Raw genomic sequence first — 22,366 nt, 5'->3', positions numbered from 1 at the left:
GTTCCACATCAAAATGTTGGTCATGTTTCATTTATTATAGTTCACTAAAAACCAGGTGGGTTTCCAGTCTGGATGTAAAGGAACTCTGTGTTTCGGCTGTTTTTCAGTTTTCTGGAAGTTTATTCCCTCTAATGATTGACAGATTATTGGTAGGATTAAGATCTGTGCCGTGTCTGGCTCGACGTTTCGATGTTTTGATCATTTTGTTTTCACTTCTTGAACTTTCCAGCAGAAACGACGGCGGAGTTAAATCCCAGTTCCTCCGTTTTCCAGACTTTCAGAGGGAACTTCCTGGAAGAAAATGACTTTCCCAGAATTCTTTGCAGCATCTCATTCTGTTGTTGACGTTTCTGTTCAGAGAAGATTCTTCTTTCTGCTGATCTTCACACCAGACCAGAATTCAAAGCTTGAGAACCGCTGCCATCCCTGAGCGAGCTCTGCGCCGGCGGCACAAAGCTGTCTGGGTTTGGTGTAACCGCCTAGATCAGGGATGGCAAACTCATTTTCACAAAAACCCATTAAAACTGTTAATAAACAGCTGACTTTATCCAATAAGTGAACATCTTTTCACATTTATAAGTTCCTCCAGGATTTCGCAGTTATTTTTTGAGCTTTATCGCAATCAAAATACTTGATTTTGTTGAGACATTTTGCAATATTTACGCCTAACATAAAACATCTTAGGGCCACTGTAGATGGTAAAAAAGGTGAAAATTTCTGCTTGAAAAACTCAGAAATTTTGAGATTAAATTTACATTTTTGGGGGGGAAAATCTTAGATTTTTTTCTGAGTGTGAAAAGTCAAAAATTTGTTAGCAAAAAACGCATGAAAATTTCAGACTTTCAAAAACCTAAAAATAAAAAAGTTTTGGAATTCAGAAAGGTCCAAGCTTCTTCTTCTGGAGATTAATCTAAAAATGTCTGAGTTATTCTAGTAAAGTTTTATTTTTTCAAATTCAGAAAAATTTCCAAGTTTTTCCTGGAAAATTGTTGGAAACTTTCACCTTCATTATCTACAGTACAGAAACTTTTGAACCTTTTTATTCTAACTACAGTGGCTGTAATATGCCGTCACACTGTTATGTGAGACGTCAAATGTGACTTTTTGTCACTCATTGAATCGATCACAGACTGCAACCTGACATAAAGTTAGTTTGAGGCAAGAGTGTCGTAAAAGTATGAAACACCACCACCTGGAGGAGGGAGTTAGCAGTTGCTTAAAGCCAGGGTTTGTCACCATTTTTTTTAAGGAAAATTTGCAATAAACTCACAATTATACATTAAAAATTAAGGAATTTGTTGATTTTGCATGAATTTCTGTGAGACTGATTGACATCTGGAGACCAGAGGGCCACATAAAAAGCTGTGAGGGACCGGATTTGGCCCGCGGGCCTCGAGTTTGACACGTGTTCTAGATAGTAACTTTACACACACACACACACACACACACACACACACACACACACACACACACACACACACACACACACACACACACACGCACGCACGCACACACACACACACACACACACACACACACACACACACACACACACACGCACACACGCAACGTTGAATGCATGATTTTTGTTTACTGGAGGTGATGCTTTCATGCACATCTGTTATTTTGCAACATAAAGTCTAAAAGCTGCTGATGAAACTTTCCAGGTCGTTTTGAACCAAAATACAATAAAAATGACTTTTAGCAATAAAGCAAACTTTAAAAGTCAATAAAACTTTTTCCAACTGGTTCATGGAGCTGGTTTCTCTGCACAGTGATATGAAGACAGTGAGGAATGTCACTGCAGTCTTAAATTTGACATTAAACAAGATTTATTGCAGGAAAGGAGAACACGAATCCTCCAGGTCTTCTTCTTCACTGCTTTTCTCTGAGTGCCAAAGTCTATTATTCATGATTCATTTATGAAGTCAGACGGCTGCAGTTCATTTTACTGCCTTTGTTTTATTTATTAGAAGAAATAATGTGGTAGAAACTCAGATTATCCAGGCAAAGAGAATATCTGAGATTATATAAAATATTAATGGTTCTGAAAAATAAGGTTTGTAACAAATTATTTTAAAACATATTCCACAAAAAAGAGTGGTGTCCAAATGTGTTGTCATGAGGACCAACATTGTCAAATTGAAAACACTTCTGGGCAAAAATGTACGAGCCGTTTATCAATTATTTACTCAAATATTAAACTAAAACATTTTCCAGGAGGAAGGAGGAAATCATTTTAGATCCAATACATACAGCTTTCTGTTTTTTATTATTCGGGGTCAATTTGTTTTCAGCCTAACTGCAAAAATAAATGCACACATCTCAAAGAGCCTCAAAAAAACTAATATTTTTAAAATGATTTTTATTGAACATTTATTTAATCAGATAAAAAAAACTAATTGAGATCAAGACTTCAAGAGGCCAAGAAAGGCAGCAGCACACATCATGATAGACAAGTAAATAAAAATAACAAAAATAGAAGTACAGAAATGCCATCAACTTGACATAGCAGTTGCGACAATGTTAATTTAAAAATAGTGAAATTTTAATATTTAAAACACAGGCACTGTGTGAATGCTAATGAATGCTAATTTACTTTCAAAATGTAAAATTGTGCAATTTTAAAGGTTGAGAATAGGTCTACTGCCATTACTACTCACTGCTGCAGGTAAGATACTGACCACTGGGAGCTACTCCACACATCCCCACTCAAAAAAGTTTTGGGAAAGTGAAATCAGAATTGGATTTTAAGATTTACGTTTAGAACAAGACGATTGAAACTTTGTAGTTAGTCAGAGACAGTGACGGTCCTCCTCCTCCTCCTCTTCCTCCTCCTCCTCCTCCTCCTCCTCCTCCTCTTCCTCGGTCCCTCCGTGTTGGGGCTCGGTGAGAGGGCAGAGTCACGTCACACAGGGCTGGTCTGAAGGCTTATTAGCCCGGGGAACCGAGCTCCAGGCCGCCTCACTCTGCAGCTCTGTGCGCCAGCGGCGGAGGGCTGTCCGGCGAGCTTCGCCCAAACTTTCTGGAAACTCAGTGAAGAGAACAGAAACGCTCTGACAAAGTGTCGCAACCCGCCTCACTCCTGATTCAATCAAACTGCAGCTACTTCCTTCCCCCTTTAATAATCAGAGCCTGCGCTTCTGACAAGTTTTGAATGAGCCTCCTCACGTTTGCGTAGAGACTTTCTTTTATTTTTCGCTGTTGCGCTTTTTAATTTGAGCTTGAGGTTGAGATAAAGCTCCTCTCGTGATGGCTGTGGTTTCTCTAGCTTTTCTGCTTGTTGGATTTGTTTTGACTTCAGCTGACGAGGTAAGTGTCTGCACATGCTCTCCGTTCACTGACGGACTGCTTGGTTTTCATTAATTCATTCACTTATTTCGCTTTTCCGGGCCGTTTATTATGAAGTGAATGCAGCTGGAAAGCAGAGAAAAGTGGGGCAGCAGCAGCTTTAAAAAGTTTCCCATCGCCTCTGTAAACACGCACACTGCTTCCTCTGTGCACTGCGTGTTGACACTGCACCACGCGTGGGTTCAGCCTGTCTGTCTGTCTGTCACACACACGAGCTGAAACTTACAAACATGTTTCTGTTTGAGGCTTCAGCTCCAGCAAACCGCCGGGCTCCAAGAGAACCAGGCCTGCCCGAGGCAGAGCGAACTTTGCGACCGCTCAGTAGCTTTTAGCGCCCCAAAAGAAGTGGATGACATGTTGGAAAATGCGCAGTCAGACTTTAGAAAGGGCTACTAGGGCAGTAGCCCAGGGCGTCAACTTTTGGGGAGGGTGTCCCAAATGTTTGTTTTCTGTTTTGTACTTAATATAAAACTTATAGAATCATGTGAGTTGCATTATTTTTTGGGATTTTTAATGAATACAAACAATATTCAAGTATTTGAAAAAGTTATAGGGCACCAAAACTGGCTCCAGCCCACATCCTTGTAAATCCGGTCCTGATTGTACTCTAACAGAAACTTTAATGTGTTTAAAGCTTGTTTGAGTTTTCTACATTGATAAAGAACTTTATTTTAAAAAAGGACAATATAAATTACACCTGCAGTTCCTGGAAAAGTTACAAAAATGGATATGCAATACAACAGACCGGAAATATAATACTGTAAGTTGCTTTCTAATCACAATTAACTTATATTTAACAGATTTATGCAACAGGTATTTACCATAGCTGCTCATGAGTAACTCGGTAGTTGGCTAAAGTCGAGAAAAATGTAAAAAAACACAAAGCAGCTAAAAGTTTCAGAAGAAAATGTGAAGTTGGGATCTGAATCAATCTGTCAGTCAGTGAAGTTTATCTGTTTGGCAGATCAGCAGCACATCGGCTCAAAGTGCTTCAATCCTGAAAAAAAACACCAAAAACGCATCATAAAGTCAACAATTGTGACAACCAATAACAGAAATCACATTTTGTCAAATGTCATCATCCACACACATAAAGTACATTCCTCACATGAACAGGTTTTACAAGTCGACCAAACATTCAGTGATAATTATCTCCTCCATGTTTTATTGAACGATAAACCGGCGTGATTTTTAATGGATCTAATTTCTGCTCCATTTTTGTCCAGCATTCATTGATACTGCAGTGTTGGCAGGTTTTACTTGAATATCTACAGATGTTATATTTAAGTAAAATAAATAAAACTGATTCTTACTCGATAAACTTTATGTTCATGAACAGAAACTGGTCTGACTGTCGACTGCCTGCTGGAGCAAAGGGTAGAACATGAACCGTGTTGTCTTTAAAATCTAATTGTTTATGAACTGTAGGGCAGAAGGTTTTTATTTGGTGAGCAGAAACATCTGCGTTTACCTGCCCTGATCTCACCTGAGCTTCCTGAAAAGATGATCTTTCCTCACTTTCAGCAGGAAAGTTTCTGAACCGGCAACAGTGGGTTGTAAATATGCAGACATGACCTGGTTTGGCTGGACGACAAATTGTTCCAGAAATTATTGCGATAAACAATAATATTTCTGTTTTGAGACCATTTTCAGGTAATGTAATGGTAATGACATATAAAAGTACACGATTATATTCTCAAAGATCAATAAACTTTAAATTCTAATGATTCCAACACTGGAACTGGAAGACATCTTAAATATGCAAAATAAAAACAAATAAAATGAATTATGAAGTCTCTGCAAACTAAATGATCCTTCATAAAAGAAGGAAGTTGAGACCAAAACATCAGACTGAAGATTTTATCATCCAGTTTGTTTATTTATTTATTCTACCTGCATTTTACTGTTTAATAGTCCCAACAGAACATTAAAAACTGCCGAAGCAGCAGAATAAATTTACTTCCAGATCCCAAAGTGAATTAAATCCACTGTTTACATAAAGAGCTAAATAACATTCAGTTTATTGTGGGACTTTGAATCAATGAACCTGTTTTAAAATGAGCATTTAGTGTTTCCTTAATGCTTTTTCACCTTTGTTCTTGTGTCTCCTGCAGGCTGGGGAAGCAAACCGGGAAGGTAAGACCTGCTTCTTCACTTCCCTCCATGTTGTTATTAATTCAGCCCAAACTCCAGCTCCAGGTTTTCTCCTCCAAACTGCTGACGAGTTCAGGAGGAGAACGGATCAAAGTGGGAGGAGAGTTTTTCTGTTGAGCAGTTCTGTAACACACACACACACACACACGCTCCTGGCTCCTCCGACTCACACACACTTATATTGCGACTGCTTAAAGGGCTTTGTTATACAGGAAAGAGAATTCCACCTCTAAATCCTGCACATCTGTTCTCCATTGTGAGGTCGAGGGACCGGCGAGCTGCAGCCGAGTCCACGTAGGATCCGTTTACGTCCGGTTATCTCCTGAACACGTCCGGGCCGCCGCGCAGCGCTGGGCTGTGTGCAGCGTTTGTGGCTGCCACTGTTGGCTCTCTGTGGTCTTTATCAGCCTTGTAAAGCAGCCGCTGCGCTCACTTCATGTGGTTTCTGCTTAACTTTTCACCTTTTTTCTGCCCCCTTCATGCTGGAACCGACTGAATCTTTGCCTCCTGTAAGAACAGAAACATGTCAGACTGGCTTATTGAATCAGACAGTAATACGCTGAACTCTTTACTGTAGTTTTATGGGAAATACATAAAATATTGCAAAACATTTGCTTTAATATGAGGCTTGAAGCATGAGTACTGTTTCTACCGCTGGTTTTTATTAGCATTTTAATAGCTTTAACAGCAAAGAAAGCATTAAAAATATGAAAAACCTCTAAATGTTATTGAAAATCTAATGTACAATTTGAGTATGTTTATCTAGTGGGACAAAATGTGCAGGAATAATTCTGTTTAATAAAATCTAAGGTGGCAGCCCTGCAGATTATGCCTTTATTTGCCACCCTGGGTGCATTCACACCGGCAGCCATGTTAATCTCCTTTTAAACGATCTGCCGATGGAACAAATACAATTTCACAAATATTAAGGAATTATTGACTTGAAACAAGCTTCCATTTCTTGCTGCAAAGTTACCTGTAAGTTAGTAAACTTGAAATAAGACAAAACTGAGATGTTTGCAGTGGAAAAGAGACCAAAATACTTGCTAAGATTTTGTGTTTTTTGCAGTGCAGTCATGTTTTTACAACATCTTGGTGAAGTATTCACACACCCTGAACGTCCAAACAGTTTATCACGTTTAAAACCAGAAATGCATTTTATGGGACTTTGTGTCGGGCTGCACAGTGGTGCAGTTGGTAGAGCTGTTGCCTTGCAGCAAGAAGGTTCTGGGTTCGATTCCCGGCCCCGGTCTTTCTGCATGGAGTCTCCATGTTCTCCCTGTGCATGGTGGGTTTTCTCCAGGTACTCCGGTTTCCTCCCACAGTCCAAAAACATGACTGTCAGGTTAATTGGTCTCTCCAAATTGCCCCTAGGTGTGAGTGTGTGTGTGCATGGTTGTGTGTCTCTGTGTTGCCCTGTGACAGACTGGTGACCTGTGACCCCGCCTCTCGCCCAGTATGCTAGCTGGAGAGGCAGCAGCACCTCCTGACCCCACTGAGGGACAAGGGTGTAAGAAAATGGATGGATATGTCAGAACAACAAAAAGTTTTACATAATTTATCATTTTTCTCCTGTTAAAAATGAAAACCTGTACTGCATGGGGATCATCTGCACTCAGTCAGCACTTTGTCAAACTGACTTTAGCTGCAATCACAGACATGAAGCAGGATAAATCCACTTTGCTCAGGTTTAAATATAAGCAGCAGTATTTTATTCTTGTCAGATAATTTGAGCTGAATAAATGTCTAGACTGGATCATAAACCTGACCTGACGTGTCCTGCTGTAGCTCTGGCTGAATGTTTGGAGTCACTGTCTGGATTGAAGGTGAACCTTTTCATTGGTGTCAGACTGAAAACACTTTGGGTGCATTCACACCAGTCCCGTTTAGTCCGCTTGAATCAAACTCTGGTTTGTTGGACTGGGAAGTCCGGTTTATTTGGGGAAGCGTGAAAAATGGCAAACCTCGGTTCGGTTCGGTTGAAGTGAACTCTGGTCCGGTTTGAATGCTTATGTGAACGCAACTGGACTAGAGATCGCTCCAAAAGCAGGAAGTGGACTACAGTGCAGGGCATTCTGGGTAAATGCAGCCAAAATAAAGGCTCTGACAGGACAAATAGCTTGTGTTTTCTGACGCCACGTCGTCTTTGTTTAAGTTTCATGAAGAATTAAGAGTCTCCTTCAGAGGTTTTCATGTCGTTTCCTTCAGTGGTTCTTGATTTAATTTTTTAATTCTGACATTTTTCCTTCCAAACTGTGACTTTAATCTCTGAAGGGTAAAGGGAGATTTCTGAGGAAAAGAGTCTTGTTTCTTTTTTTTCTTTCAGTGGTCGTAACCCTGTTCTGTACATATTAAATTGTCAGAGATTCTCAGATTTATCCTCGATGCCAGGGGGGTCCAAAGTGGGTCCTGGAGGCCCGGCATCCTGCTTGTTTTGGTTCTCTCCCTGGTTTAACACACCTGGATCACCTGGCTCGTTAGAGGCCTAAGAGGAACATTGATAAGCTGAACAGGTTGTTACTACCAGCAGGGAGAGAACTAAAACGCGCAGGACGCCGGGCCTCCAGGACCCACTTTGGACACCCCTGCTCTGTGCTGATGGTATAAAAACCTCCTATATTCAGTGGTTTTACTGAGTGATTTGCAGAGAAGCCATAACCATCAGCATGTCTGAGTTTCATGGAGTCGACCCACTTCTGGCTCGGCGGGCAGGTGCAGCCCGGGCCGATCGGTTCCTCTGCATTTCCTGGTTCTGCCTGAGCAGCAGCAGCAGCAGCATGCTTGACGTCATCCACTGGTTTCCTACTGGGCTGAGGTGGAGTGGGACTGGGCTGGCTGCTCCACACCATCAATCCTGCTGGTCTGAAACCCAGATGCTGCTTGACTCGTGTGTTCAGGGCCGTTTTCTTCCACATGGTGGAAAAAATAAGCACACGGCCTGCCTAGCATCACAGCTAAGGGGTTAGCACATCCGGCGTCCGGCTGCTCTGAGCTTCAGTTCAGTCAGGTTTTCTGAAAATGCTCCAGTTAAACGAGACTTTTATGTGGATTATAGTTCTTTAATTAAGTGAATTAATTCAGGGAGAAGGTTCTGGGTTTGAATCCCAGACTCACTGGGTCTTTCTGCATGTTTGCTTCCTGTGTGTTTGGACTCTGAACAGACAAATATTCTTATATTCTCCCTAAAACTTTCTGCTTTTGTTTCTCTATTTTAAAGCATTTGAAGGCCTAACAAAAGTTGCTGGATGATAAATTGTCCCAGAAGTTATTGCGATAAACGATAATATTGTGTAACTTTCAAGCAGTGCCACAATAATGCAAGATAAATAAACTCTAAAACTCTTTTGAACATTTAACTCTGGAACTGGAAGACATTTTAAATATCTTAAACGTCAAATGAAATGAATTATGAAGTCTGTGGAAACAAAATCACTTTTACAGCTGAGACAAAATCATCAGACTGAAAACTTTATCATCCAGGTTTTGGGGAGAAAAGAGAGAAATGATAAATGATGTAAACTGATTGATTTACAGATTATTGAGATCGTCCTACTTTATGTTTTCCATCTCCAACAACCTTTTTTTCTCTCTTTGCTTCAGTATTAAACACATCAACAGCTGATATGAAAATATAATTTAATATTAGCTACAATAGGCTGCACAGTGGTGCAGTTGGTAGAGCTGTTGCCTTGCAGCAAGAAGGTTCTGGGTTCGATTCCCGGCCCCGGTCTTTCTGCATGGAGTCTCCATGTTCTCCCTGTGCATGGTGGGTTTTCTCCAGGTACTCCGGTTTCCTCCCACAGTCCAAAAACATGACTGTCAGGTTAATTGGTCTCTCTAAATTGCCCCTAGGTGTGAGTGTGTGTGTGCATGGTTGTGTGTCTCTGTGTTGCCCTGCGACAGACTGGCGACCTGTCCAGGTGACCCCGCCTCTCGCCCAGTACGCCAGCTGGAGAGGCACCAGCACCTCCTGACCCACTGAGGGACAAGGGTGTTAAGAGGATGGATGGATGGATGGATTAGCTTCAATATGACAGTTCAAGTCTAAAATAACTTTTCATAAGAGAAATTAATTAAGTCTATTTAACTCAATTACTGGAAAGTAATTCTGACTCAGAAGTTTGTTTACAAGTCAATATTGTCTTTATTTCATATGATTTTAAAGAAAATGTAAACCTGTAAACCTGATGATAAATTATGTGGTTTAAAATGTTGTTGCACTTAAATGTTGTTCTAAAAACATTTAAAAAATAAAGCTCACCAGAATTACTTCTAATGTAGAAATATATATACATTTTTTATCACAACCAGTGAGGTTGGACTGCACAACTGCATATGAAATATTAAAAAATACGACAATAAAGGAAAATACTGTTCTTGCTGAAGGTTAGGATGATATATTGTATAAATATTTAACACATTATAAGTATTAAACTCCTAAATGGCTCATAATACATTCAGATTTCATGGTTTCTTGCATTAATTTAGCTTTTCTGAGCATAAATTTCTAACCAGACGTTTGCTTATTGTAAGAATTTATCTCTTCACATTAAAATACATTGAAAAGGTTTTTAAATCACTTTTTCATGAATGTGAAGGCAAAGTGCTGTGAAGTGGTGACCTTTCAGAATAAAGGTTTTACTCTGAGCTCTGCTTGATCTGCATGTAAAATGTTCAGCTGCAGCCATGCAGGAAATGTTTTAACACTTTCTCACATTTTCTACACATCCAGAAGTTTGTTTTCGTTGAGGAAAAATAAATTAAAAATGCTTTTCCTGAGCCAGATACTTTGAGCTGGAGATTATTTGGTTCAGAAATATATAAACTTTTATAAACATTTAGTGGATTTGTGAAACATCGTACTCTTCTACACAGCTGTCGAAGACTTTGTAAATTTTTCTCCAGCCTGGTTTTTGAGAAATGTCTTTTATTGAGAACGTCTGAGCTGTCAGTATCTTACTGCACTAAGCTGCTGTCAGAGGAATCTGTTTCTGGAAAAATAAGTCAGAAAAATGACAAAAATGTACATAAAAACGATGAATAGGAGGAGTAAATTTCTGCCAAAAAAAAAATAAAAAATTGAGGTTAATGTCTAAAAATTTCTAGAAAAAAATTGGAAATTTCTGAGTTTGAATATTTTTTCTAACTCAAAACTTTTCAATTTTTCACTTTTCAGAGTTCAAAATGTCAAATATATTTCAATGTTTTCAGAAAAATTCTGAGATTAATATAAAAATTTCAGGACTTTTTGCAATTTTTAAAAAATATTTTAAACTCAGAAATTTCCAAGTTTCTTCTAAAACATTTCTGAGAATTTCTCAAAATGTCAAGATTTTTTTTTCTAGCAAATTTTCAGCTTTTGGAGCTTGGAAATTATTTTTTACCAGAAAATTTCTCAGATTCAAAAAATAGTTTTGGCGAAAAGTTATTCCTTTTCTTTCTACTGACCCTGATATGGTGTCATAGAAATGTTAGTAAAAATGTGTATGATCTCTAGTAAATGACAACGATGTGTCTTTGAGGAACCATTATTTACTGAACTATTAAAGTCTGTCCCTTTTTCCAGGTGCTACATACAAAATCCGCCTGATAAACTCACAAGCAAAATCTCAATAAATTTCATTGGAAAATGAAATTCATATATTCTAAACTTAGTTTAGATGTTGAAACTTTAACATCTGCATCACACACAGAATAGACTTTCAGCTGTCTGTTCTGCCATACTTTTTCCTTCCACTTTCCACTGCTATTCCTAGCCACCGTCTGGAGACAGACAGTGTTCCTTATGGTCATATCAAAAATATTTCTGTACTATAATCTCTGTATTTTAAATTGGTTTAAAGTAATGTTATAATTTTCTCAGAAATTAAATATTTGTAGTTCAGTAGCTGTTAAGTGGTAATCACGCAAATTGCCAGAATTAAAATCAGTACATATATTACCTTGGCTCTAGATAACGAGTTTAACTCTTTGAATTGGATCGCTGAACTAATTAACTTCTAATTTATTTAGATGTGCTTCAGTCTGTTTTTCACATTATGCTGTTATAAACTTTAATATTTAACATACTAAACAAGCCTTTGGGTTTGTCGCACCGTCTGACCTACAACTGAAACTCGGTTAATCAAGTGCAACAGATTTGAATCAAACATTTTAAAAACTCTTTTCTGTTCACTGTATGTTTAGTCGAGTGGTTCTTAACCTTTTTTGAGGAACCGAACCCACCAGTTTCATATGCGCATTCACTGAACCCTTCTGTAGTGATAAATAAAACATGATTTTATCCCCCAAATCCAAGACATAGGGGTGACCCAACTAGAGTCTCGTTGTTTCACCCCAAGATCATTAAGTCTTCTTAAAGGTAGAGTCTCTGAGAACAGTTCTTCAAAATGTAGTCAGTGTTTTCAGCAAAGTTGATCTGACTGTCCAGGACCCAAGGTATTTAAAATTTACCACAGTTTCAACAGGTTGGCCATCGAGAGAAACTGGAACCACTTTAAGGTCTTTAGATCATTTAATTAGCTCTACATTCTTAAGAGAATGAAAAATTAATAATAAATAATAAAGACTTTGCGGTATTCTGATTTAGTAATGTAATTATATTAGTTGTGTTACCACCCCCACGCCACTAGAGGCAGTAGCAACCCCGAAAAGATGCGACTAAGGAGCAGATTTAGAAGTTCACCGAAAGCTACAGAATTTGGTAAAAACTGAGTTTTGCTGAAGTAAATAAAGACACAAGTTCAAATCCATGCTGAGAGTGGAGCTCCTTCAATCAGGGCTCCTCCGCAGCTCTGATTGGCTAAGCAATGTAACGTGATCCTCTGATTGGCTAAGCAATGTAACGTGATCCTCTGATTGGCTAAGCAATGTAACGTGATCCTCTGATTGGCTAAGCAATGTAACGTGATCCTCTGATTGGCTAAGCAATGTAACGTGATCCTCTGATTGGCTAAGCAATGTAACGTGATCCTCTGATTGGCTAAGCAATGTAACGTGATCCTCTGATTGGCTAAGCAATGTAACGTGATCCTCTGATTGGCTAAGCAATGTAACGTGATCCTCTGATTGGCTCAGCAATGTAACGTGATCCTCTGCAGCAAGTGATGACAAAGCGGGGCGTCATCACGACTTTACACAGGTGTGTCTTTACCTCCGCGGTCGGCAGAGGCTCCGCCAAACCCCTGAGGTTCAATCGAACCCAGGTTAAGAACCACTGTATGTTTAGAGACTATTTTTATATACAAGTCAGGATTTGCCCAGAATCAAAATGTATTCCCTTTGATTCTCCACGTAGAAAACTCAAATGCACAGAAATTGTTCCTTTTCTTCTCTTAGGTGGGAGAAATGGTTGTTTAAATTCTGCAGAGGTTTACACAAGCGTAACATTTCAGCACACAGAAGTGAATTCAGTTCTTGGCTGCGCCTAGAGACCCCTGGCACCAAGAATATTTCATCTTTCAAAGATTCGTCACAGGAGCTTTGGTGTAGATTCACTCTGTTGGGAAACGCATGTCATGATGCTGAGCATTACATCAGTCCTGCAGATGTTGCTCAAGATTTCAGGTGGAAATCTCAAGCAGCCCTTTTGCTGACATTAACTGAGGCCGACGCTGACATGATTTAAGGGCGAACTTTGTAAATGTTCCGTTAAAAGGATGTTCTGTCCCGGATCTCCTGGCACATTCAAACCCCCAGACATATCTGTGGTTTGCTCCTACTGCCTGTCAGACGTGTTTATAATGAAGGAAGCCGGCTGCGTATGGAGCTAAAGCTGCTCACAGAGTGTATTATTATGGTGTCACAGCTGTGAAAAGCTGCAGGTATTTTATGCCAAGTGTGTCAAATTTATATTTTTTCTTCCTTTATGCCCACTGTGATCTGTAAGCTGCGTCCTGCGCCTCAGACATATAATTGGGTTTTTATCTTTGTGACACCTGCTTCAGTGTTTTTTTTGTCAAGATGATTATTAGATTTTAATATTCATCAGACTGTTTTTTCTTTTTTTCCCCGAAATAGAAATCTTTGAATGTTGTTGCAGTTTTAATAATTTCAATAACAATAGAATTAATCTATCTTGCAGACGGAATAAATCAATCAGCTAGCCATATAGATTTATTCAAACTAGCTGCTTTGGTTATCTTTCCCACTGTCCACCTTTGAACAACCTGTTCCCCTCCTCGCCTGTGGGGGCGCTGTATGAAAAACCACTGAAGGAACCAACACCAAAACCTCTGAAAAAGACTCTGAGCTTTACTTTCTTTACAAATGGAGTGGCGTCAGATTTTAGCAGTTGTAGGATTTCTCTTCTGTCTTTGGTAAAAAAAAAAAAAACACAACTTTTTCCCACTAGCGCTAGCTTAGCATGTTTCTTTTGGTTATATTTACTAAGTACATTTCCAGCAGGAAGTGGGAGCTTTTTACAAGTCAATAATTTCTTAATATTTGTGAAAAAGTACTTGTACCATTATTTTATTTATAACATGGGGAAAATGTCTTCTTATAAGTGAAATAATCTGCCAATGGAACCAGAACTTTTTCTCAATATCAAGGTGTTATTGAGCTCGTATATATTGCTGAAAAGTTGTTTGTAAGTTAGTTGTGTCTTATTTAAAGTTTACTAGGATCTTTGCAGTAGAAATTTGAGATACAGATGTTGTGTTTTTGCAGTGTAACTTTGAAAACGACGTAAAGAGTTCCCCCATCTGTCCTACCAACCGATCAACCATCATGGGTACAAAATAGCTAATTTTGCACACTCCCTCACTTCTCCTTTAGTTTTATTTTAAAGATTAGTTCACAATTTTATTTTACATAAAATCCTACAAGACCAGTCGGTAAGCCAGGATGTTGTTTCGGTATTTTACCCATGTCTGGTTTTAAATATCGGGATACTTTCTGCTTGAGATAATTACTCTAGTTGAAACTGTGGGTGCACCGATTGCACCGATTACCGATCTTTCTTGTTGAAACAGGAAGTAGCTGTCTGTTCTGCTGCTGCTTTTTGAAGAACCTGTTTTGTGTTTGTTCTGCCAGACCAGCTGAGGAGCCGGCTGAAGGAGTACGGCCTGGTGACGCCGTTCAGCACCGACTCCCACGGTCACTACCTGTCCCACCTGCTGTCCGCCACGCACAAGCAGCGCGTGAGGAGGGACGCGTTTCCCTCCGAGTCCGAGCAGAGACTCTTCTTCAACATCACGGCCTTCGGGAAGGAGTTCCACCTGCGGCTGCGGCCCAACGACCGGCTGGTGGCGCCCGGGGCGATGGTGGAGTGGCACGACGAGGTTTGGGGGTTTGGGAACGCCACGGCGGGCGCCAACCAGACCGACGCGACGGAGAGGATTCTCCAGCGGGAGCTGCTGAAGACGGACTGCACCTTCATCGGTGACATCACTGACGTCCCCGGAGCCATGGTTGCCATTAACAACTGCGATGGACTGGTAAGTCCCTCTCGGCTGTAAAGTCCTCACTTCTCCGTCTCCTGAAAGCCTTTCTTTTCCCTACAAAGCTCCATGACCTTATCAAATGCCGTAAGGGATTGTGGATGTCTGTAACTCTTGAGTTGAGCCTTTCTTTACGTCAGCACTCGGCGTTTTTATGGCACATTGTTTTTGGAGACACCCTGTGATGGGCGGGAGTTTAACGGGTGACTGCTCACAAACAGACCTCTTCCCAGCATAAAACACGAGTTCCTATTGTGCCTGACAAACGTCTCCTTCCTATCAACCCTCGTAAAACATCTGAATGGGAATCTGGGAACAACTCCAGCCAGAACCTCGTGGAGTGAAGCACTCAAACATCTCCATGTTTAGGAACAGAATCGGTCGAGTTCCCAGCCTTTTGTTTGCATTTTATTGGTTTAGGAGTTGGTGGAGAAGTTAATGTCCAGTTAAGCCACTTATGTGTTTCAAACAAACCAAAACGTTTCACACCATGTAGACTTTGTCTTAGTCAAAGATGGGAATATTACATCCCGCATCTCTTTAGATTTCCTCAAGCAGCCAGCAGGAAACCTGGAAAGCAAACATGAAAATATAAAAACTCTGGGAAACATGAAGAGATTTCTGCACTGAACCACGTTGAAAAGCTCCTGGTTATTCCACCAACTGTTGATTTCTGAACTCTTCCCGAGTTAAAACATCAGTATTGTTGTTTCTAAATGAATATGAACTCCTCTTCTCTGCATTACTTGAGGTCTGAAAGCTCTGCATCTTTTTCTTCATTTTGACCATTTTCTGCAAATAAACACTACATTTTTGCTTGGAATTTCAGAGACATGTTTTCAGTAGATGATGGAATAGAAGAACGATGTTCGTTTTACTCAAACATAAACGTGTAAAGAGTAAAATCAGATAAATCGATCATATGTGCAAATGTCTGTTGGAAGTCCAAGAAGAAGTTTCCAGCGATTTACTTTCTATTTCTGTGAAGTTGGTAGTCTCTGTGGATGAATCAGGCTGTTTATTTTGGAAGACATTTATTTTCCAGTCTGTTAGCTGTGCCATTGTTAGCAGGCTGAGTCTGACCTGGTCTCATGGGTTAAAATAGACTCAACATAAACTGAAATGCAGCGGCCTGTTCGCCCACTCGCCTGTTCGCGGTTCGGTATTTACAGATTTCTCTGTGGAAAGTAACTCCAAATTATATCCGCCATATTTGTAGATTATTTCACAAAGTAAATCTAAAATATTTGAAAAATAAAAAAAGCAGAAAAGATGCTACTTGACACGCCATGGACCTTACCAAGCTCCGCCCAGAAACGCCCCTCGAAAGTCCCACGTGACTGCATGTCTCACAAACAAAGCCTCGCGGTGCTTAGTTTCTATGTAAACATGGCGTCTTTCATTTCGACTGACTCTCTGCAGAGTATTTCTGAGTCGATTAGTTTAGCATTTCTGCCGGATTTTCACAAAATATCAGCCACGACAATGGAACCAACAAGTTCATGTCATCTTTTTTGGACGACATCAAGGTGTTTGAGCCACACGATGCCTCCAACATTGTGCGAGTTGCAGCTAAATGTTACCGGTCGATGAGGAAAACAGCAGATTCTCAGACCCTCAGCATAAATATAGCTGGACAAGATCACTGATGCCTGTTGTTCTTACAAGGCTGGGTAAAACGGGCATTCATGGTTTAGAGGGTTCGAATGTGCCTAGGACTTATACACTGTACTCGGTGCTAGCATGGCTAACACGATTACAGTTTAATAAAAGCTAGCGTGGCTAACACGATTACAAATAAAATCTTAATGTATGTCAGATACGGTACACATTGCATTTTGATCTGTTCAGCTAACGTAAGGCTGTAACAGACAGGCTTCAGGATGTAGAAGTTGTGTCGGTACTGCCATTATGCTGTACTTGGCTAAAAGGTTTTCATAATGGATGTTTATTATCCCCATTCACTAAACATAAAGAAAGCAAAGCAATAATACTTACACCAGCAGACACTTTGTTCTTATTGATCCTATGACGGTTGAGCTGTAAATGCGGTCGTGCACAAGCTTTGATCCAAGCAAGACATTCCGTTTCAGATTTTGGAAATCTGTGAATTTTAGTTCCACAAACACGATCAGGATACCTGACATCGCCTGTACAGATTCCCCACTGATGGTGGAGAACCATTCTTTTTAGAGTCCTGACGCAAAAACTTTCTGCCAGTCTGCTAGTCCACAATGTACATTAGCATGTCTTTACTACTGTAGCTTGTGTTTGTGAGACGGTAACCCACGTGGTAGCTGCGCTGTGACGTGAAATGGGCATTAGCCAATGAAACGCTGCCCCTGTGGTAAGGTCCATTGGCTGGCGTTTCCTAAGCAGCCAATCCAGGACCGCCTTTAATCTTCCTTCCTGCTGATTGGATGAAAGCCGTAGACTGAAGATATTATCTTCTGTTGATGCATATTATGGTATATTAAATAGGCTCTTCTAAATGTTTTAGGTTTTTCACTGTATTGAGACATTTAGGGCTCTAAACATTTTTTAGGCCCCTTAAAAATCAAATTTGCATACATGAGAAAAATCTATAACACAAGATTTAGTTATCAATATGGATTAATTATTAATGTATTATTATTATTATGCGGATAAACTTATGTTTCCAGTTTATTATCGCATCCATTCCAGGAAGTTTTGTTTCCAGTCTGTGCCTGAGCCTAGACAACAGTTGCAGCTGTTTATGTTGCCTGTTGCGATAAATAATTGCTCTCCTCACGGCTGAAGCTAAATTTCTGTAACTCCTGCTTCTGTTCTGCTCTGCAGCGGCAGGAGATTCATGTTTCTGAAAACGGATCCATTAAAATCACCAAACCAGAAGCGTTCGCCTCAGGACGGGAGCTGCGGCTAACTCGTTAGCAGGAATCACTTATTGATGGGTTTGCTTTCCGCTGGGACGTATTTAATGACGGGAACACCAGAGTTATTTTTAAAAAGCACATTGTGACTGTGTGGCGTCTTTGCCCAAGTTAGAGGCTGAAATACACCTTTTTTTGTTGCTTCTTTGAGAACATGTGGATCTTCTGCACCTCAGTATTAATCTCTAAGATGACTTATGTAATCCACCTGTATGATGATTCATACAGGTGGATTTAGCAGCTATAAATCTGTTAGTAGCTGTTTACTGTCAGATTTGATCTGCTGCCCCGGTTACTGCAGGAAACGTGACTCATCCGTAATCATTGCTTCACCTCACTGAGGTCTGTAGACACTTCAAACATTATTCAGATCTGTTGCATTACCTTGATCCCGGATTTCTATCTTACTTTTTTCAGCCATTTTGTTTTTTATTGTCTGGTTGATGATCCAGTTGGGGCCAAAATGAGTTGAATTGAAGTTTGAGACTTTCTAATACTTTGATAAACAAAAGAGTTCATGGTTGACTGGGTGACCAGACCTGTCGCAATAATCAATCAATCAATCAATCTATCAATCGCATGATGAATTGAAACAAACTCAATAATGTCCACATCTGAAAATAAAACTCCTGCCAGGCCTGGATGATACAGCTGAAAAACGCTTCACGAGTTAAGTGTTTCATATCAGTCGATATTGATAATTTATTAGTTTTTTATTGTAAATGTCTGAAATGCTGCCAAGCTGGTGGTGCAACGTTTCCTGTTTGTCACATTTTTTAAATTTTTTTATCTTTAAGTAGCTTTGAGGGACGATGGCAAAACCCAAAACTGTTACAAGTTACTCAGCAGGTTGTTGCTAGGCAACCGAAGTTGGGGGAGTAACTTGAAACCGCTCGTTGCCCAGCAGGTTGTTGCTAGGCAACCAAGGAGTGAGTGGGCTCCTTGAAGCCACCAACCTAGCTTAGCCTGTAGAGGTTTAATCTGCCTACATTTCCCAGAATGCTGTGCAGTTCTGAATTTAATATTCTACCAGACTATCAAGTACTGATATTGATCACATGTCTATCGTCTTACATACTGTTTTTGTCAGGTTTCCTCCAGGTCAGTGGCTAATATAGAGGCGGCCATTTTGATTGGTGTATTTGATTAGCTTCTGTTTTCTGACTGTACATGTACAATCTCTAAAATGTCTGCTTGTGTTTGGGGGGAAACATCAGGATCTTCGTTCTGTGAACGGAGGATGTTTGTTTGATGGATTCTTCCAAAACTTTCTGTTCCTGTTTGGGAACAGACCGTTCATAAAACGCCCAGAAGGAGACGTTTTCCGCCTTTGTGGGAGATTGTAGCAAACACAGCAGCCACAGATTCACTTGGTTTGCTGTGAGGACGGACAGGTGATTCACACCTGACGCCGTCATGGCGGCCTGTCGGGACTCGGGTGAAGGAAGCTGGTAAAACGGCGCCTCAGGATCACTCAGAAAAAGAAAACGCTGCTTTCTTCAACATTCATTTCACAGAATCGGAGCTGTTTTATCTGCATTACAGATCATCAGTCCAGGAGCATGAATGTAGTTATTTTTACTAACAACTAAAATTAAATAGAAAAACATGGATTTCCAGGCCAGGTTGTAAAATGTTCTGTTAGTTTTTAGGTTTGTTTCAATAATGAGATTATTTGTTTGGAAATATTTTCACATTTTATCCTGAAGGTTTTCCACTGAGGAATTCAGTAAATATCAAAATAGTTCATCTTTACATGTTTGGTCCCTTCGCTGTGACAGACGCAGGCAGGAAGCCAAAGTTTATACTGAAGTAAGAGTGGCATTAATTTAATATATTTTTATGTAAGAAACTAAGAATAAAGGATTTAATGAAAAGTCTGAGTCGCTGATCAAATTCAGTCATTTAATAGTTAAACATTACATCATCAGATGGACCAAAATATAAAGTTAAGTGAAAATTTCAGTATTTTAAGAACCAAAATGACAATAATTCATATAAGCAACAAAAATAACAAAATCGGACTAAAAAAAAAAAAAGATATTTTTTTGAATATAAAACTTATGAAAGTTCATCAAAAACTGTGTGTGTGTGTGTGTGTGTGTGTGTGTGTGTGTGTGTGTGTGTGTGTGTGTGTGTGTGTGTGTGTGTGTGTGTGTGTGTCTGTGTCTGTGTCTGGTGAATTTATGGTTAAAACATTTTTGTTTTTCATTCAGTGGGTAGAAAATTCAGAAATTTTACTCAGTTTAGAGTAAAAATACTTTATAACAAAATTACTCAGGTAAAAGTAAAAAGTACACCATAGTAAAAATACATTTTGTTTTTCAAAAAAGTGACTCAAGTAAATGTAACTGGTTACATTTAATATCAGCTGTATTTTTAGCTAATTATTATTAGCTGATCCTGTAAAAACTGTAACAATAATCAATAAGTCACACCAAACCTTAAACATCCATGAATATCATCACATAATCATGTAAACTGCAGGATTTATGAGGCCGATCATTATTTTTCAAACATCCTGATCAATGCAGCAGCTCTTTAACGACCTCATCATTGATTCGTTGCTCTTATAGAAAAGGTTGATGACTAAAACAAAACGGTGAGATCTTGTGTAGAAGATTGGAAAACATTAAAAAGACACAAACAGTTTGCAATAAGTTGCATAATGTAAGTTTGTCGTAAAATCTCTTGTGAGAATTTTGCAGGAATATGAAAAGTTTTACTCAAACCGTCGGTGAACATCCTGTTTTTGTACCCGATGTTTGGTTTAATGTATTCTTTTGTGCCATAAAGCGCCGCGTCGCCCACGGCTGCACCGCCGACCTTGAGCTGTGTTTATGGATCCCTGGCTTTATGATACGTTTTCTGAGACTTTTAAAACATCGACAAACGTTTTTGACATTAACCTGCTGACCTTCGACATGCGGCTGTGCAGCAAAGCGCTTGCATCAAGATTTTCTTTCCAAATAGGAGGCAGGAAACAAAAAGAGTCTGAACTCTGACTTAGTTTGCTTTGAGCTAACTTTCAGGATGTTAACGATTTTAAAGTTGGAGCTTTCTGCAGTTCAAGTGAAATGTTGAAAGTGGATAAAACATTTAAAACCCTTGGCAGAAAACATCATAACCAAAGTGTGTTTAGAAGCTGCTCTTTTAACTGATTTATACAAAAATCTCAAAGATTTGTGGGCCTTGTTTTCACATTTTAAGGCTCCAAATTGACTGAAATGCATCAGATGTGGGCAGAACGGTTACTAAAGATTTAATTTGTCTCTGCGCCGTGTAGAGACGGACTGTCCATCACCTTACTGGACCTTTTTAACATTTCTCTTATGGGTTTTAGCTGATATGTACCTTGAAGACAGAAATATGAATGAAATGAGAGCTAACATCAGAGTCTGAATAGAAAAACAATATTTTTTGGGAGTGATTAATAGGTTTTCTTAGTCCCAACTGCGCTGAAATAGGAAAACCTTGCATGATTCCTGTTATGTTAAAAGCTTTTATGCGGGACAGTTGTCTAAACATGCTAGGCTAACGTTAGCATGTTTTGTGATTTGTGTTGCTACATTCTTAGTTGTGTTCCAGACAATCCCACACAGAAAAAACCTAAAGGAAAAAGTTATTTGGCTTCATAAACTTGCGTTGCTTTGAATGCAGTAAAGCTTATCAAGTGGCGTTTCAGCTGCTTTCTGCACAGCTATCGCTACGCCAAGAGCTAAACGGAGCAGATGAAAAACACTCATCAGAATCTGAATAGAAAAACAATATTTTTTGGGAGTGATTAATAGGTTTTCTTAGTCCCAACTGCGCTGAAATAGGAAAACCTTGCATGATTCCTGTTATGTTAAAAGCTTTTATGCGGGACAGTTGTCTAAACATGCTAGGCTAACGTTAGCATGTTTTGTGATTTGTGTTGCTACATTCTCAGTTGTGTTCCAGACAATCCCACACAGAAAAAACCTAAAGGAAAAAGTTATTTGGCTTCATAAACTTGCGTTGCTTTGAATGCAGTAAAACTTAACAAGTGGCGTTTCAGCTGCTTTCTGCACAGCTATCGCTACGCCAAGAGCTAAACGGAGCAGATGAAAAACACTCATCAGAATCTGAATAGAAAAACAATATTTTTTGGGAGTGATTAATAGGTTTTCTTAGTCCCAACTGCGCTGAAATAGGAAAACCTTGCATGATTCCTGTTATGTTAAAAGCTTTTATGCGGGACAGTTGTCTAAACATGCTAGGCTAACGTTAGCATGTTTTGTGATTTGTGTTGCTACGTTCTCAGTTGTGTTCCAGACAATCCCACACAGAAAAAACCTAAAGGAAAAAGTTATTTGGCTTCATAAACTTGCGTTGCTTTGAATGCAGTAAAGCTTATCAAGTGGCGTTTCAGCTGCTTTCTGCACAGCTATCGCTACGCCAAGAGCTAAACGGAGCAGATGAAAAACACGCATCAGAATCTGAATAGAAATCTGAATAGAAAAACAATATTTTTTGGGAGTGATT

The 22,366-nt window shown here is 39.5% G+C and overlaps 1 protein-coding gene across 5 annotated transcripts in view; it reads left to right on the top strand.

The window, feature by feature from the left end:
* Positions 1-2,877: 2,877 nt before the first annotated feature.
* Positions 2,878-22,366, top strand: part of adamts3 (ADAM metallopeptidase with thrombospondin type 1 motif, 3) — a 200,617-nt gene continuing 181,128 nt past the window's right edge. For 2 of the 5 annotated variants that reach the window (XM_081610942.1, XM_081610940.1), the window contains exons 1-3: positions 2,878-3,312; positions 5,466-5,487; positions 14,542-14,945. In XM_081610942.1, the coding sequence (XP_081467068.1) occupies positions 3,253-3,312; positions 5,466-5,487; positions 14,542-14,945 (486 nt within the window). In that variant the 5' untranslated portion in view covers positions 2,878-3,252. The remainder of the gene's footprint in view (positions 3,313-5,465; positions 5,488-14,541; positions 14,946-22,366) is intronic. The other 3 variants (XM_081610943.1, XM_081610941.1, XM_081610944.1) reach the window with 2 other exon arrangements.

This window comes from Poecilia reticulata, chromosome 9 (assembly GCF_904066995.2).
Source record: "Poecilia reticulata chromosome 9, P_reticulata-male-v2, whole genome shotgun sequence".
NCBI classification, from domain to species: domain Eukaryota; kingdom Metazoa; phylum Chordata; class Actinopteri; order Cyprinodontiformes; family Poeciliidae; genus Poecilia; species Poecilia reticulata.
The sequence above is the reverse complement of the archived record's forward strand: the minus strand, read 5'-3'. Positions and strand labels throughout refer to the sequence as shown.